At 46.7% G+C, this 16,763-nt stretch overlaps 1 protein-coding gene and 1 long non-coding RNA gene across 22 annotated transcripts in view; one reads left to right on the top strand and one right to left on the bottom strand.

Moving 5' to 3' along the window:
• ARHGAP17 (Rho GTPase activating protein 17) overlaps positions 1-16,763 on the bottom strand; it is a 40,401-nt gene that overhangs the window by 5,849 nt on the left and 17,789 nt on the right. For 8 of the 21 annotated variants that reach the window (XM_086854000.1, XM_086853980.1, XM_086853986.1 and 5 more), the window contains exons 3-19: positions 13,691-13,795; positions 12,527-12,603; positions 11,321-11,432; positions 11,044-11,120; positions 10,264-10,375; positions 9,487-9,555; positions 9,249-9,330; positions 7,009-7,136; positions 6,520-6,631; positions 5,901-5,982; positions 5,408-5,488; positions 4,667-4,780; positions 4,225-4,316; positions 3,946-4,102; positions 3,788-3,805; positions 2,505-2,717; positions 532-695 (exon numbers count right to left, since the gene is read on the bottom strand). In XM_086854000.1, coding sequence (XP_086710126.1) covers positions 532-695; positions 2,505-2,717; positions 3,788-3,805; positions 3,946-4,102; positions 4,225-4,316; positions 4,667-4,780; positions 5,408-5,488; positions 5,901-5,982; positions 6,520-6,631; positions 7,009-7,136; positions 9,249-9,330; positions 9,487-9,555; positions 10,264-10,375; positions 11,044-11,120; positions 11,321-11,432; positions 12,527-12,603; positions 13,691-13,795 — 1,795 coding nt within the window. The remainder of the gene's footprint in view (positions 1-531; positions 696-2,504; positions 2,718-3,787; positions 3,806-3,945; positions 4,103-4,224; positions 4,317-4,666; positions 4,781-5,407; positions 5,489-5,900; positions 5,983-6,519; positions 6,632-7,008; positions 7,137-9,248; positions 9,331-9,486; positions 9,556-10,263; positions 10,376-11,043; positions 11,121-11,320; positions 11,433-12,526; positions 12,604-13,690; positions 13,796-16,763) is intronic. The other 13 variants (XM_086853979.1, XM_086853984.1, XM_086853989.1 and 10 more) reach the window with 2 other exon arrangements.
• Positions 695-3,058, top strand: LOC147650090 (uncharacterized). Its single transcript, XR_015277276.1, has 2 exons — positions 695-2,016; positions 2,668-3,058. It is a non-coding gene; the product is annotated as an uncharacterized LOC147650090 (long non-coding RNA).

The following is a 16,763-nucleotide window of genomic DNA, read 5'->3' on the forward strand; positions in this document are numbered from 1 at the left end:
AAGGAATTCCTCCCTGGCAGGGTGGGCAGGCCCTGGCACAGGTGCCCAGAGCAGCTGGGGCCGCCCCTGGATCCCTGGCAGTGTCCCAGGCCAGGCTGGACAGAGCTTGGAGCTCCTGGGACAGTGGAAGGTGTCCCTGCCATGGCAGAGGATGGAACAAGATGAGTTTTAAAGTCCCTTCCAGCCCAAACCATTTTGTAATTCTATGATTCCAAACCAAGCTCCCAAAGAAAACGATTTGCAGCACAAAAAATCCTCAGGTATGTTATCCAAATAAAATGGTGCATTATCAAGTGCAAGCATTGGCTGATCAATAGCTTTTGAGAGAGTTTGTTAAACAGCACTGTGACACTATCACCATTCAGAGAGTCCAAAAGTCACAGATGCTTTACAGCCAGGCCTTGGGGACAAGCCAAGAGATTAAACTGCTGTCTGTGTAAGGGCAGAGATGCTGATAAAGTTATTTTAGCAGCATTTCTGCAGTTCATCAAGGCTTGGAACACAGTGGCTTGAAAAGCAATAAACACACACCTCTCCTCAGGGCGTGGGGACTGGGCCCAGCAGCGTTCTGGGGCTGGGTGACAGAGAGCTGGGAGGTGCTGGGCACTGCCTGGCCCGGGGCAGGGCCTGCCTGGCTGCCGTTCCTCACCGGTGGAGGAGTGCCTGAAGACGAGCTGTCCTTGGATTTTGAGGTACTGGAAATCAAAAAGCCCACGTTAGAGATGGTTGGAACGCGCCTCGTGCTGCAGCCGCTTCTCTCCAAACCGTGCTGTGGATCAGATATCAGGGAAACAAATCACATGGAAAGCATCATCAAGCCCTGGCACAGGTACCCAGGGAAGTGGTGAAGTCACAGTCCCTGAAGTGCTCCAACAACACGTGGATGTGGCACCTGAGGGCACAGATCAGTGGTGAACGCTGGCAGTGCTGGCTCGTGGCTGATGATGGAGGATGGGCCAGCTGAGCTGGCTCTGGGCACGGTCCCCTCCTGTGGCTGTGCACCTGCAGCCTCCTCTCTACATTTAGAGTCACCTGCAGCAATTCAGCCCTCAAAAGGACCAACTTCACACCCTTCTCCTGGCACTCTGCAACCCCCATTTCTCCAGGTGCTGTTAGTAAACTGTGAGTACTTGCACAGAGGCTGTGCAGATTTTAAGTGCAACTTTCAGACACGACCCGCAGGGTTTTGTTTCAGCTGCCTCTGCCACAAAAGCCATCTGTGGAGGAAATACTGGTCTGCAGGGGATTTCCAAATGAGCTGGTTTTGTAAACAAGTCACCTGAGAACAAGTTTTGTGCCCAAGAATCAGTGCTGCATCGAACCCCAGTGTGGGGTTTCAGCCTGAGATGCCAAGGCTGACGTTTGGAAGGTTTCACACGTGGTTTATCACAGCTCTCAGACCACTGAAGAGCTCAGAGCAAAGTGCTGCTCCCACTTCACAGGAGGAAGTCAGGCTGCTGCAGTTAGCCTTGGAGACCAGGGACACGACTGCAGAGCTTCAAGAGAAATTAAATAGCAAAGAGCCTGTGTGCCTACTTGTCCTGAAGAAACTAACCCTGAAATATCATAAACTGACTGCCAGTTTTCTATGTAAACAAGTCTGCTCATCACTAACACTTGCTACAGACAAATAAACAAAACAAGACATATCCACATAACGTGTACAAGAGACAACAAACGAGACCAACAGCTTTCTGGTACTGCCAGTGCAGGTTTTGCTCTTTCAGCAGCAAACTGGTATCACCTGTGAGCACATCTCTAGAACACAACCTGGGAAGGTCAGTGTGGGCAGTAGAAACAAGAGTCTATATTTGTATTTTTCATCATTTTTTTCCCCAAGAGTTCCCACTAGCTTAGAAGATGAACTCCAGAACAGACAGAACAATGGATGTTATGGAAGATGGATTCTGGAATATCCAGAACCACGGATGTTATTTTCCAAAACCAATTCCGGAACATCCAGAACTGTGTGTGTTATTTCAGAAGCCCAATCCTGGAAGCACAGCCATGGTACAGGTGGGATGGGGCACAGGTGGGATGGGGCACAGGTGGGATGGGGCACAGGTGGGATGGGGCACAGGTGGGATGGGGCATGGGTGGGATGTGGCCATGGGTGGGATGTGGCCATGGGTGGGATGGGGCACAGGTGGGACGTGGTACAGGTGGGATGGGGCACAGCTGGGATGTGCCACGGGTGGGATGTGCCACGGGTGGGATGTGGCACAGGTGTGGCACAGCTGGGATGTGCCACGGGCAGGATGTGCCACGGGTGGGATGTGGCCATGGGTGGGATGTGGCACAGCTGGGATGTGCCACAGCTGGGATGTGCCACAGCTGGGATGTGCCACGGGTGGGATGTGGCACAGGTGTGGCACAGCTGGGATGTGCCACAGGTGAGATATGCCACAGGTGAGATGTGCCACAGGTGAGATGTGCCACAGGTGACACCGCTTTGCTGCCGGAGCCGCTGCCAAGCCACTGCCAGCTCAAGCCCTGCCTCTTACCTGGCATCCTCCGTGCCCGGAGCCGGGGGCTGCTCTGCAGGGGGAGCAGGACCAGCCCCGGGGCCGGGCTCAGCCCCGGCAGGCGGGCAGTGCTGCTCGGCCGCGGGCTCGCAGGGCGGCAGAGGCGGCTGGAAGGCCGGCGATGTGAGCTTTCTGTTTACAGTGCCACATCGCCGAGGGGTCGCGGGGAACTCCAGCACCTTCACACCAAAGCTACAGAGAGAAGAGAGAGTGAACACAGCGGGCAGCCACCCCCAGGGGCTGCAGCAGCAGGACTCGGGGTGTCCCACCCCCAGACGAACCCCGACATGCAAAGCAGCGACGAGGAAAGCTCCGCTGGCTGCACGACACCACCGTGTTAAATGAAAGCTTCCACTGGCTGCAGAACACCAGCAATGTTAAGACATGCAACAGAATTTGGCTTATCCCTGCAGAGGGATAAGCTAAACGTCAGTGAACAAACTACTCAATTACATTTGGAGACAAACACTGATGACAATGAGGTCAGAGCACTCAGAATCTCACGTGTAAATACAGACTTTTCCTGACATACCACAGTAGCTCCTCACTAAGTGTATTTTGCCACATGAATTTTGTTTCTATCGCACACCAAGTTGCAGCAGAGATTCAAAAAAAAAGCTACTGGATAGAGGCTGTGATTTGGGGGCTGGAGTGAGGGATCTTTACAGTCCTTTCCAACCCAAATCACTCTATTTGTGTTTCAAGGAGAACAACAGAGACCTCAACTCTAACAGATTTTACAATGCATACAGCACAGTCATTCTAGAAAGTATTTTATTCTCGTTGTGTTAAACACTGGATCTCAAACTGATTTTCTTCCTCCTCTGTGAGTGCTGACAAATTTGCATGTGGCTGGTCACAGCTAACAGGTAACAACATTTGCATCAACAGCTAAAAACAAGCACATCACTTGAATACTCATGATGAGTGATAAGAATGAACATTACACTACATGTTATATGGGAAACAGCACGTTTTACTGGGAGTTTTTAGCATTCTACTGCTTGCTGTGGCAATACTGTACCATCATCAACTCAGAAGTCTTATCATGAAGGCACCAGGTAACACCACCTCAGCTTATGGGCTTTGAAAGAGAAGCCATGGAATACCAGAAGTTAGAGAGATGCTGCTGCAGACCCTTCTGCTCCAGTGAATCTTAGACCACCCCCAATCTGTGCCAGGAGAATGGGAACTGGGAGCAGCAATATCTGGTTGGGATTTATCATGCAGAGTGTAACTGGAAGGAAGTAACAGTACATTACCTTTGAGCCATCCTCAGGCTGCAACAACAGGAAATAAATCACTATTGTTATCTACAGCATTTCCATGAAATTCCTCTCCTGACACCAGTGAAGGTGTCTGATTGAAGCCTCATTGGAAGAGGGCTGTAATGGACCCCTAAAATGAGAATTACACCTACCTTTCCTTCTTCAGCAAATCCCCTTCCATCACAGTCATGCTCAGAGGCCTCTTCCTCTCCAGGGTCCCACATTCATAGTCATTCCCAGTGTGTGACAAGTGATTGGAATTAACAGCAGGAACTGCCACGAACGCCCCAGACACATTGAAATCTTCATCTGGAAGAGGGACAGGCAGAATGTGTGTCCTGAGACACACACACACATCCCCAGGGGGGCAGGAGCCACGGAGGGTGAGCAGGAGGGGAATGTAAAATTGCTGAGCTGTGGCAGGAGCTCACCTCCAGGGAAGAACCAGTCTGCATGCTGAATAATGGGCTCAATAACTGCTACCACGTGCACTGAAGTGGCTGCTGCCATTTCAGCCAGGGATCTGCAGCAGAGATTGGAAAACACTTTATTGAGAGTTCCCTCAAAATAAGAAAATTAAAATCAATTCAGACTACCTAAATAACAACTTAGGCTAAGCATGATGGATCAGCTCCTCAGCACCAGAGAAAGAGCAACTGTGCTGGGCTCCAGACTATCCAGCAGCATTCACAGCTCTTGGAAACACCCCCAAAAACCTTCCTGCCTCAAAGGACCTGGAGGCATGGGCTGAAAGAACACTTGAAATAATTTTAAGGTAAACAGTTTGGTACTGTGAATAGACTAAAGGATTTAAACCTATCAATTCTACAGCTTCACCCAGTTCTGCTTTGTAGCTTTCTTAAAAGAACTCACCCTTCATTCTTTGCCCACAACAAGTTGGGGCCCAAGACTATGGCGATGTTGCTCGGTGTCATTTTGTTAACGTCACTGTTCTGGGCAAGTTTGGCTAAAAATTTGATTAAATACCTTCAAAAAGGAAAGAAACAATTAAACAGTAGAAACCATGAGCATTTCTTGTTGAAATCAAGTAAATAAAAATTCGAGAACTTGAAGAAAGAGCTCCCAACAACACGGAAATGAGATGAGCAGCCTTCTCATCTGGCAGCTGCCCAAAGCTTCTGCTCCTGAATCATCAAAGTTGAACTGGGCAGCAAAGAAAGCAGCTCCCATCTTAGCAAAACACAACCACAGAAATATTATACTTCCAGAGAAAAACACTTAGTTTCAGCTAGTTTCATGACCTGTAATGGAAATTGCACGTTTCTAGGAATCACCAGAGCTGGTTTTGTTCCGGTTCCTTTCCAAAATGCAAAACCAAGAGGAAAAATGAGATGTTTACGATATATCCAGGTGATTTTTCTAAGACTGGAAACTACAGCAAAGAGCAGGGCAGGAACCATAAGTGGAAAGGTTCTGTGCATCACTATTTCCTGACAGTCAATAGGGAATTAATCTGAGGCCACTGCTGCATGAAATAAGAGGTATTTTTATAAATCCCACTGAATCTGGCCAAGAAAAGCACACCTGGATTAGAGTTTAGTTTAATGGGCTTTGAGGTGCAAAGCAGCTGAGCTAAGAGATGTTCACACCTACCTGAAGTTAACACGGTAATGCTCAGGTAATCTGTTACAAATCCTCCACAACTCTTGGAGCTTCTTATCCTGGTCCTGAATACTGAAAGGACAAAAAAAAAAATGCCACAACTTCTTACTTTCAGGGCAGAAATCAGTTGTTTCTGAAGTGACAGAGAGATGATGGTATAAACTTCCATTTATGCCAAATAAATGTTTTGTACTCAGTAACCTGCTTGTCAGATCCCTGAATCATCTCTACCTGCACCCAAAGTGCCTGAGCATCAATACTGTGCAGCCTGAAGCAGCCCCAAGAGTTAAACAAAATAAATACTTCACCACATTTTGTGCAATTTGTATTGAGCTATTTATTATTTAAAATAATTTGTTATATGAAAGACCCATTAGTGAAACAATAAATAGCCGTGTGAAATTGGCTGTTTGAGTTCATCTATGAAGAATCAAATTTAACCGAAACATGCAGCTTGACTTTCTCTGTAGCTATCTCTGCTTACTTTGCAGCTTGTGTCCACTCCTCATACAGGCTGTAGGTCATGAGAGGCTCTGGCAGCTCCCGCAAATAGGATTTCAAGGCACCTGCAATGCAGACAGGGACAGGTTGGCTCCTCAGGCACTCCCTGCAGACTTCAGGGAAAATTCTGCCCCTCACATTTGCAGTTTTATCTGTGCAATAAATTCCAAGTAGCAGGGAAAGTGGCAAGACCTGACACTTGCACAGTGGAACTGCTCAGATCTTAACACAAAGGGTCTGTCAATAATTAGCGCAATATGATAGAAACACGCTGTAAAACTCTGAATCATCTCCTCAGGACAAAGGATTTATAAAGATGTATTGAAGGTCTACACACAGCTCTAACCTACCTTGACCATGAACACTCTTGTCATGAGAGATGTGACAGTTTGGTCATTATGATCACCTGAACTTTCCACACCATTATCACAAATACATCAGGTGTGATCAGGACACTGCACTCACCTGTGTCAAACTGTGCACTGAACTTTCAACTGATTGTTAAACTTCTCCCAGTTTAACTGTGGGGATCAACACCTGAACAGCACAAAGTTGTGTCACATCAATTTACACCTGCTTTGGATTCACAACACTCCCAATACCTGCAACAGCGTGGGGATCTGAGTAAAACTCATCCAGCTGGGAAGTGGAACAGTCCAGGGCAGCTTTCAGCTTTTTTAACTTGGAGGCTCCAGCAGCAATTCTGAACAAGCCCTGCATCACAGAAATAAAATGGATTGATTGGTAACCACACACTGGCACAAGCATGGAGCAGCACCAGATTTACAACAGCCTCTTTCAGAACATTCCAGCTCTGGTGCCTTCCCCAGCTGGCCCTTCATGTGTCCTGTCACTGTCCCCTGCCCCTGGCTCAGCTCTTCCACACCCTTGGCCCATTCCAATTTTCACTGGAAGTGCATCCTGCACCTCCAAGACACTTCACACAGTGCCGAGGTTCTTCTGTTGCAAAATATTTACCAACTACTTAATGAGAAATTAGTTAAGCAACATGTTAACAAACAGACACCAGTTCATGAGCTTGGCTGGGCCCTCTTCCCCCATTTCCTGGTCTGTGATGTGGAATCACTCACCTCCTCTCTCATCCCCGTTTCCAGGAGCATCATGACACAGGCTTCGATAGGAACTGCAATTTCCCGCCCGCTGCGCTTCAGATGCTCTTCCAGGGGAGTTCCAAAAGCTGGTTTTTCAGTCCATTTGTCTAAGTTGGAGAGTATCAAAATACTGAGCAGGATATCTACCAAACCCTTGAATTATAGCCCAGGCAAGAAAAGAAGAAAGCCTCTAGTACAGCACAGAAACGTTCAGACTACAGCAGGAGTTTTACAGCCCTTGATTGGTAAAGTCCCTTGGATCAGGAGAAAAGAGAAAATGAGGCTGCTGGTGGTCAAGAAAAAAATACTTCTGCATCTTTCTGAATGGAGTATCACATACAAATTCTGTGTGTAACTGGAATTACAAATGACAAACCTCAACAAGTGCCAGCACAAGGCTGCACATTCCAACAACACTGATTTAGCTCCAGTCTGCAAGAATCTGTGAGGAAAATTTTGTTTGGACTGCATGACCTGGGCTGATTTTTGTTTTAACTCTATTTAAGGTGAACAAAAACTGAGCAGTTAATAAAAAGTTTATTCCTTAAATTTAATTCCTTATATCAGCAAATTACAATGGATGTTAACAGCCCCAGTGTGTCACATCAGAACCACCATGGTGACAGCCCAGCACCGTAACATTCAAATTTCAAATTAATTCTTCCATCTTGTTTAACTCCAATTGGCACAAATTTCTCCAAATTGAATGTGAATTTCTTCTTTCCTACAATTTACGTTCTGACCCATTTCTGCCATTTTAACTGAAAAAATGCAGATGTAAAAGGTTATTGTTAGTACAGATGTGTTATTTCTTTTATGTGGAAAAGAGGCCAAGAAAGACAAAAGCTTCAGAGGACTTCAAAGAGCACTCTGAAGGCAAAGTGATTCTGCAAAGGATTTAATTCACCCCTTTTCTTTATAAAACCACATCCATCACCTCCCTTGTCAGGTTTTAGTCCCTCTCATTCATGAACACACCGTGAGATGAACATGGCATTTCCCAACCTTAGCAAATTACAGCAAACATCAGGAAAAGAAACCTCAGCACTTGTTCCAAGTCCCGTCCCTGGAAGTGTCCCAGGATGGGGCTTGGAGATCATGGAAGGTGTCCCTGCCCACAGCAGGGCTGGCACTGGGTGGGCTTTGGGGTCCCTTCCAACCCAAACCTAAATGGGATTCTGATTTACACAGCAGCCAGAAACACAACGTGAGAAATTCCCCACATTCAGCCACCGTGCTTCTCAGCCACCTTCTAGGGAGTCTGCTCTGAAGCATTTGCTGCTCAGCTGCCCTGTACAAACTCTCCAGGCACCAAAAACAAATTTCAAGCAGCCATATCCACAAAGAACCTCCTGCACAGCTCTGCTGCTGCAGCAGCATCACCTCTGCACTCCCTCCTCTCCCACACTCAGCACAGATATCCCACACCATTTCCCACAATGCTCCTACTGATTTATGCATTGCATTGCTTCATCTTTTACAACCTTCATCAGCTGAAGACACCTGAGCCTTCCTCAGCTCAGACTGTATTTTCCCTCAGACTCTGTTCACCTATTTCTCCAAGGATTCAGAGACAGCACAGCCAGTATTTCAGAGTAGTGTCCAAAACACCCAGTGCATCCTCATCCCAAATCATCAGTGATACACCTCCAAGTCCCCTGACAGTAGAAGCTTAGCAGCAGTTCCAGCTCTTCTTAGGGAAGAAATGAAGCTGTACAGTTCAGCTTTTTAACAGCTGATAATCAGCACAAGAACCCAAACTTTCCATTTCCCAGCAGTGCACACTGGGAAAGAGGATTGCACAAAATGAGGGGGGAAGAAGATCAAGCTCCTTAAAATCCATGGAGTTTTCCTGATAATCACCTGTAATCACTCAAGAACCAAATCACAATGAAACTTTCATTGGCCTGAAGAGCCAGGTGTGACTCAGCAAAAGGGCACAAAGAGCTAAGCAAATAGAAAAATCCTTCCTTTACCCTCCTGGGTATCAGAGAGAGCCTTAATTAATATTTTTTTTAATATTAGTGTGTTAAACATGGCTGGAGAACTCCAGAGAACACAAAGATGGAATTATGCTTGGGAATGTAAAATTGTTAAGCAGATCAAAATGGCCTTATTAAATCAGTCTGCATGCAAGAGAATCAAGATAGAGGAGGAGAATATTGTGCATAGGTGGCATAGGCAAGGAGAAGGATCAGCCAGAGCACAGGTTACTTTACCTTGATGGGCTTGAATTTCGGGTAGGACCTTTTCTATGACTGCTAATGCTTTTCTATGGTAATCTGCTTGTGCTTCTAATAACTGAGAACAGAAGCCACATTTTAAAAACAAAAAGAGCATTAGCTTCTGATGAGCACATAAGACAAGACTAAAGGTTTAGCACACAAAATGTCATCTCTGAGAACTGAGTGTGTGTGCCCAGCTGTGCTGAAGCAGAGCCCCAGTGCCAACACTCACCGTGACAAAGCAGCGGGCGTACTCCCCCTCCTTGGACACGAAGCTGTACATGTCTGCAGCCAGCTGATCCTTTGGGAAAGATGCAAACCAGGACAGCAGATTTATCTCAAATCGTACAGACAGACAGATTTTATTGTGTTTATTTTGCTGGCAGGAAGTTTGAACTAAGAGGCTGTAATGCACCTGCTCTGCTCCAACGTTCTTCAAGCAAAACCATCTCAAAATCTTAACTCTGGTTTATCCAACAAAGCAGTTGCCCCCTTCAGTCAAAAACATATTGCCATTCAGTCCAGTTATTTATAGCACTCAAAGACAAGTACAAGTTATGAAGTACAAGTTACAAATAAAAACGGTTTCAGTTCTCAGTACTCAATGGAGCATTTGCTGTTGAGAAGTGAAAATGAATGTGAACTGCTCAGAGCTGCTGAAAATGAATGTGAACTGCTCAGTGACAGCCAGCACGGTCCTGGGATGGCCCAGCTTCAGTTTCCTTCAGGTCCCTCCCACTGCACAGCTGCTCCATGGTCTGGAGCACCCAGACACCCTGAACATTCATTCATGGCCAGGATGCAGCTGGCTCAGAATGAAACTGAAAATAATGTCAAATTCCCAACTTAGAAACACCCAGGATGGAGTTCCTCATTGAACTAAAGCAATCCAGAGATCAGCTGGCATGAAAATACCCCAGGACAGACACTGTCACAGCCAGGTGATTTGCAGCTGCACAACTGGGCAATTCCATGGCAGGTGTGGAAGGGACACTCCTCCTGTCCTTACCTTGCACTGCTCTACTTTATTTCCAGCTTCATCCATCTCCTCCTTAAGAGATTCTATTTTTGAAGGGTGCACTTGGAAATTTGTTCCTGAAGTCTTGTGGGCTTGGTTGTATCTGGGGAAGAAAAGTTTCATTTGGTGAGAATCAATATTCAACACGAATCTGCATTTATTGGCCAGTGGGAATTTCTTCCAACAGGAAACAAACCCCACAGTTGCTGAGGTTTTCCAACAGAACTAAAAGGTTCAAAACACACCATTCATGACATGCTGGCATAACCCACCAGCAACTACAAACATCACCTGGAATCCTGCCTCTGCCCCAGTCTGTAGCATGGGTGTGGAATATCCTGAAAATGTCCCCACCAATTCTCAGGGCAGTGTAAAACCTTTTAAAGGGTGAGCTGAACCACCCAGGACCCTCCCAGTGAGATGGCTCCACACAGGGCTGTAAAAGCACTTGGTGTGGTTACACAGAGAGATTCCTGCTCCCTCTCTAAGCTGAAAACCTCAGTGATGCCTTATTTAAGTTAAACACTTGTATAACTGGAAACTGGATCTGTTTCCAACACTTTTCCAATTATGTATGGGCATGTAACAACTCCAAACTCTTGGTTCTGTTTGGATCTAGCAGTCATGGGTCCTCTTCTGGTGTAACTCAAACGTAGTTTGTCCTTTTGCACCTAGTGCCTGCTCACAGCAGCATTTCAATAGCAAGCATGAGATGCCAACAAGGAGTTCACATGGACAGAAAAGCACTCAGTAACTAAAATGCTCTCCTACCTTCCCCTTGCAGAATCCCAGTCCAGCACTAGCTTTGCAAGCTGCTTCCTCTGCTTCTGAATATTTGGGATCTCTGTCTGAAATGAGAATTAGGGGCTTACATTGAATTTTAAATTGTGCATTGTAACAAATCACATATTGTAGGTTTCACACCCACTTTCCACCAGTAACACAGGGCTCCTTTGAAGCAGTTTTTTAACACCAGTACTGAGATAAACCACTTTTGCTCAGTTTATGCATCAATGCAGATGTGCTTCTCCCCCCAGGCTGAGCTCACCTCTGTCAGCAGGCACAGTGGGTCTATAACTTCTCTCTCAATCTGTACTTCATGCTGGGAGAGCTCCATTGCCAGTTTACTCTCTGCATCCCCACAGGTATCCAGCATTTTCCTGCAGGAATTACAGGGAATTGTCATGGCAGTTACCACTGACTGAAGAAGGATTCAAGGCAGAGCAGAGCTCTGGAAAGCTTTGTGCTAAAGCAAAGCATCCCTTTGTGGCCCCAACCCAACTGCTCTGTGCTCTCTTGGAGAAATCTGGGATAGGCAAGTGGTGTTATTAAACCTTTGTCTTCTAAATTCCTGAGCCATGACAACACTTTGGAGGCTTTTAGACATCCAGGTGATTATACCAGCCCTGAGGGCACAGAAATCACTATTTATTTCCAAGCCCATCCTTCCATCTCACCACATGCAGGAAATATTGCTCAATGCAGTATTTCATTTTCTCCTAAGCCCCTTTCATGTCAAGGTCTTAACACCCCAATTCCCAGCAATCCCATCCCCAGCAGTCTCAGGATCCAAACCCAGGACTTGACCTTCATTTTATGTTTGTTATAAGGAAAATCCCAATTCTGTAAGATTTTATCCAGGTTCAAATCTCCTGCAGCGGCTCAGAAATATGTTCTCAAAGATTTCTAAGGTCATTCTACACTGTCTCCATAAGAATTCCCACCAGCAATGAAAAAACCCACTTGGCTCCAGGAAATCAGCACGTGGAGGTTCATTTGTTTCAGCCACTTTCCTGTAAATTGCAAATAACCATGTTGCCAGGATAGATAAATTTGGGCTACTTTGAACTAGGAGCCATTAATGCTAATTGACATTATTTTAAGTCATTAATGTAAACCTGTAGAATTCAGTTTAAAATAAAAATGCAGTTTAATTGCAGAATATACATAATTTTAAACTTCAGATGGAGATGATAATTCTACTAACCCACAAGGAAGATAAGCCATTTTAAAAGCTTTTATGATAGCAGAGAATCAGAATCCTCTGGAATGCAATTCAGCCTAAAACTTGCCACCAAATCATTCCAAAAAAATTGCTTGCTCACTGTTTCTCCCTTTGGATTAGAGAAAGAATCTAGAAATATTAAGTTTTATTAGATTGAAACCAGCGTTTGTCCACCCACAGGCTCTAATTAGAGCCCTGCAGGCAATAAGATGTCAGACAGCAAGTCAGGAAAAAAAGGCAAACACTTACCCCAGCAGAGTTTCATCACTCAGCTGGATGGATCCTTCTTGCATGTTTTGAGCCAGAGCTGTTAGAGGAAGTTTTTTCTATGGAACAGAAGGAACAGTGCTCAGCTTAGTGCTGCTCACTCTTTCCAGCTCCCCCAGTACATCCCCTTAAGGTCTTGCTCCTCTTCCATATGGTTTCTATTACACAAACACAGCTCATTCTTGGACTCAAAGAAAATGCCAAGTCACAGAAAGTTTCAAGCCCCAGGACTCCTATTCTCAGGCACTCTGAAAAGCACTTTCTTCTCAGTTTCAGCTGGAATGACTGGCCCAAAGCATATCTCTACTGCCAAGGAGAGATAAACAGCTTTAAGCTGAGATTTAAGCAACCAGCTCGTCACGTCCCTCTCCCAGAGGTCCTGGTCTCTGCTCTCTGTTACTCAATAAAAGGAGAAAGTGTGAATGGGAATTATTTCTGGCTCTGATGCTTTAAGAAAACCTAGCTATGGTGTTGCTATGAGGGGCAGAAATCAAATGTGTCCAGAAAACCATTTCCAGCCAGCTGGAGGTGGCAGTGCCCAAGGACAGCTCCAGATCGGAGGGGCTGGCTCAGAGCTGCAGATTATTTTCCCCTAGCTGGGTGTCAGCAGAGCTCCAGGCACCCAGCAGACTGCAGGGGCAACAAGTGTCCTGGCACTGCTGAGGTGTGCCAGGCTGTGCTGTGGTGCTGATGGGGCTTCACTGGGGTTCCACTGGGGTTTTTCACTGGGGTTCTATTGGGGTTCCACTGGGGTTCCACTGGGGTTCCACCTGGGTTCTAATGGGGTTCCACTGAGGTTTCACTGGGGTTCAAATGGGGTTTTTCACTGGGGTTCTACTGGGGTTTTTCACTGGGGTTTTACTGGGGTTCCACCTGGGTTCCACTGGGGTTCCACTGGGGTTTTTCACTGGGGTTTTTCACTGGGGTTCCATTGGGGTCCTACTGGGGTTCCACTGGGGTTCCACTGGGGTTTTTCACTGGGGTTTTTCACTGTGGTTTTACTGGGGTTCCACTGGGGTTTTTCACTGGGGTTTTTCACTGGGGTCCCACTGGGGTCCCAGCAGTGCCAGCAGCGAGCTGCTGTGACAGAGCAGGGCTCCCTGGGCTGCTGTGGGAGCTCTCCCAGGCCCAGCCAGCTGTACTCACGTGTCTCTTGTCAGGGTCTGTGCCATGCTGGCCCTGCAGACAGGAGATCAGTCTCTTCTGGGCCAGGTGGCACACGGACCTCACCGTGTCCAGGCGCCTCTCGATCTGATCGGCCCCGGGGGAGAGGGGAGGAAGAGAAAACAACACAAAAAACAGAAGTTATTTCCCTGGCCTCAGCAGAAAAACCTTCCCCCCTGTACCACACGTCGCTCTGGGTTGCGGATTTCTCAAATTCTCCAGCTTACAAGAAGTGCAGCTGCTTAGCAGAAGTGCCTGACAGCAAAAATGCTTGGGGGGAGATTGGAATGGGGTTTTTTTTTTTCAGTGGCACAGAAATTCAGTCAGAACTCATGGCACTGGAAAGTGGGAAAGGGAAAAAACACTGCCCTGGCTGCAGCAAAAGGGAATCAGGGTGACACTTGCCATCTGAGATGAATGGCACATACAGGTACCTAAGAGGCTGATTTAGGGAGAAAACTGTGGGAAAACCTCGTCATTTTCACTGTGACCTTGTAAAGTCGGTGCTGAAGACACATCTGACACCTCCTTCCCACTGTACAAACCTGTACTGTGAGCTCCTCCTGCATGGCCTTCCCTGGCTGTTAAACACAAGGACAAAGCTCCCACATGCTGAGCAAAACAGCATTTTCAGGGAGAGACTACTGGGATTCAAATGGGATATGGAATTAAAAAAAATAGGAGCTGAAGCCCAAACTAAAGTTCTGTTTATCAGCATCTAATTCAAACATGGCTTAATACACAGCCTGTGAATAGGACAAATATATACATGATAAACTGCTTTTTAAAGGATTTTAAGCAAGGAATTTGGACTATTTTATTTCAAAGAACACCAAAAACAAACAAAGTGATGAGCAGTGGGACAGAACTGCTCATGCCACTGAGCTCTCTGTGCACAGCACCCAAAGAATGCTGTTTATCTGCATTTTGATGACTCACCAAGAATAACAGGAGGCCCTTTGGAATGGATTCTATTTAAAAAGCAAGGGAAAAAAAAAAAGTAGATTTCATCTGTAGAAATAATCTGAACAGACTCCAGTTTTTGATACAGCTCTGAAATCACTCTTCTTACATTTTCAAGAGGGCAAAACAAACCCAAGCTGAAGTGCTCAAAAAGCTCAGTAAAAATCTGCTAGGGTAGAATAAACTGCAGAGAAAGTGCCCAGAGATTGCTCTGAGAGCACAAGGCTCTGCTTTTTATCTACAGAGCATGGAGCAACAAATTCAAAGTTAAGTCCAGGTGGAAAAAGTCTGTATGGAGATCAGTGAACAAGTGGGTATTGTTTGTGATCTATTGTTGCAGCTAAGAGTATTCATTTCTCTTGTGTTATCTTCAAAATGAAATTCTGGAATGGTTTGGCCCATCCAGTGCCAGCCCTGCCATGGCAGGGACACCTTTCACTGTCCCAGGAGCTCCAAGCTCCATCCAGCCTGGCCTTGGGCACTGCAGGGATCCAGGGGCAGCCACAGCTGCTCTGGGCACCTGTGCCAGGGAGGAAACACCACCACCACATTCTAAGCCATCCTCTTGTTACAAAAAAGAAAATCATTCTTGCAAGGTCAGGTAGTTCAAACTTCTAAGACAGAGCAGGGGGTTTTCCCAGGCCTGGGACACGGTGACATCCTGGAGCTGAGGCACCTCTCGGACCCTGGCAGGTCCCAAAGCCCTGGGCAGGTCCAGGTGGTGGCTCAGCTTCCTCTGGAAGGCTCTGGAGCACACACACTCCCTTCAGGCCCCCTGAACTGCAGAGCAAGAGCACATCACTGACAGCAGGAACATGACCCCAGAACTTCACAGCCATCCCTCTCCTCTCTGATCTGCTTTCCAGTGCAAAGATGGCAAGGAAAGCACAGAGGACATTAATCTCCTTCAAGCCACCTCTGAAGTGACAAGGTGACCCACAGGCCACGCTGTCTGTCCCCTCAGGGCATCCCCAGAGTACAGAACATCACACAATTGCTTCATTTTCTGCCACAGAGCTCTGCCAGAAAGCAGGACTATTGTAAAGGCCTTTTCAGTACTGAATTATAGCCTTTGTCTTCAGATGAAACACATTGAACAGACACTTGAAACGGAGCACAACCCTTCAGAAAACAGAACAAAAAAAACCTGTTGACAATCCTGTGCAAAGCTTGAGCTGAATATGAAAAAACCCAACTGTGAACCATGTTTGTCAAGTGAGCAGCACCAGTTTCCAAACTCTTGGGTTAGATAAGAGCCTCTTGCCCCTGCACAAGCCCCCAAGAGCAAACAAACAAGTGAGTAAATTCTTCCACTTGGGTGTAGCCAGGCTGCTCAGGGCCTGGGAAAGCCTTGCTTGCAAAATTTTTTTGGCAACAAGCAGCAGAGCTTTTGGCTTTCACTTCTTGTTACTATTCTGCAGCTAAACAAGAAACCAGATGGGCCCTCGCAGGCTACCAAGGTGTTTAACATCCTCTGTGTCACTGAGCTCCACATCTCCTCAGAAATCAAGGACAGAACTGGCAAACTGGGAAGGTAATTCTAGTTTAAATAAAGCAACTCCCTGAAAATGGGGTGAAATGTTCCAGGTCACCATTGCACTGGCACAGGGTGCCCAGAGCAGCTGGGGCTGTCCCTGGATCCCTGGCAGTGCCCAAGGCCAGGCTGGACAGGGCTGGGAGCTCCTGGGGCTGTGGGAGGGGTCCCTGGCATGGCAGGAGGCTGGAACTGGATGGGCTTCGAGGTCCTTTCCAACCCAACCATTCTGGGATTCTGTAACTCCACGTATTTGTGCTGAATTCATGTTTGGAGGCTGTCACACTCCCACAGCTGCCACCTGAACCTGAGCAGCTGGAGAGCTCTGAACCAGAAGCACTTCCATCATTGCTTGACTCCCCTGTTCCTCCTCCAGGCCCTGACCTCCAGCAGGCTGAGATGCTTTGTGATTAATCAGAAATAACCACCACACTCCAGGTCCCAGCAACAGCCAGCCTGACTTCCCTCACTCATTTGAGTTCTTTTTATAAACCCTTCATAAAGAAACCAGAGGAAGACAACTATGTAGGACAAGTCTGCAGGCAGATTTGCTCCATG

This window comes from Cyanistes caeruleus, chromosome 17 (genome assembly GCF_971803275.1).
Source record: "Cyanistes caeruleus chromosome 17, bCyaCae1.hap1.1, whole genome shotgun sequence".
Classification (NCBI taxonomy): domain Eukaryota; kingdom Metazoa; phylum Chordata; class Aves; order Passeriformes; family Paridae; genus Cyanistes; species Cyanistes caeruleus.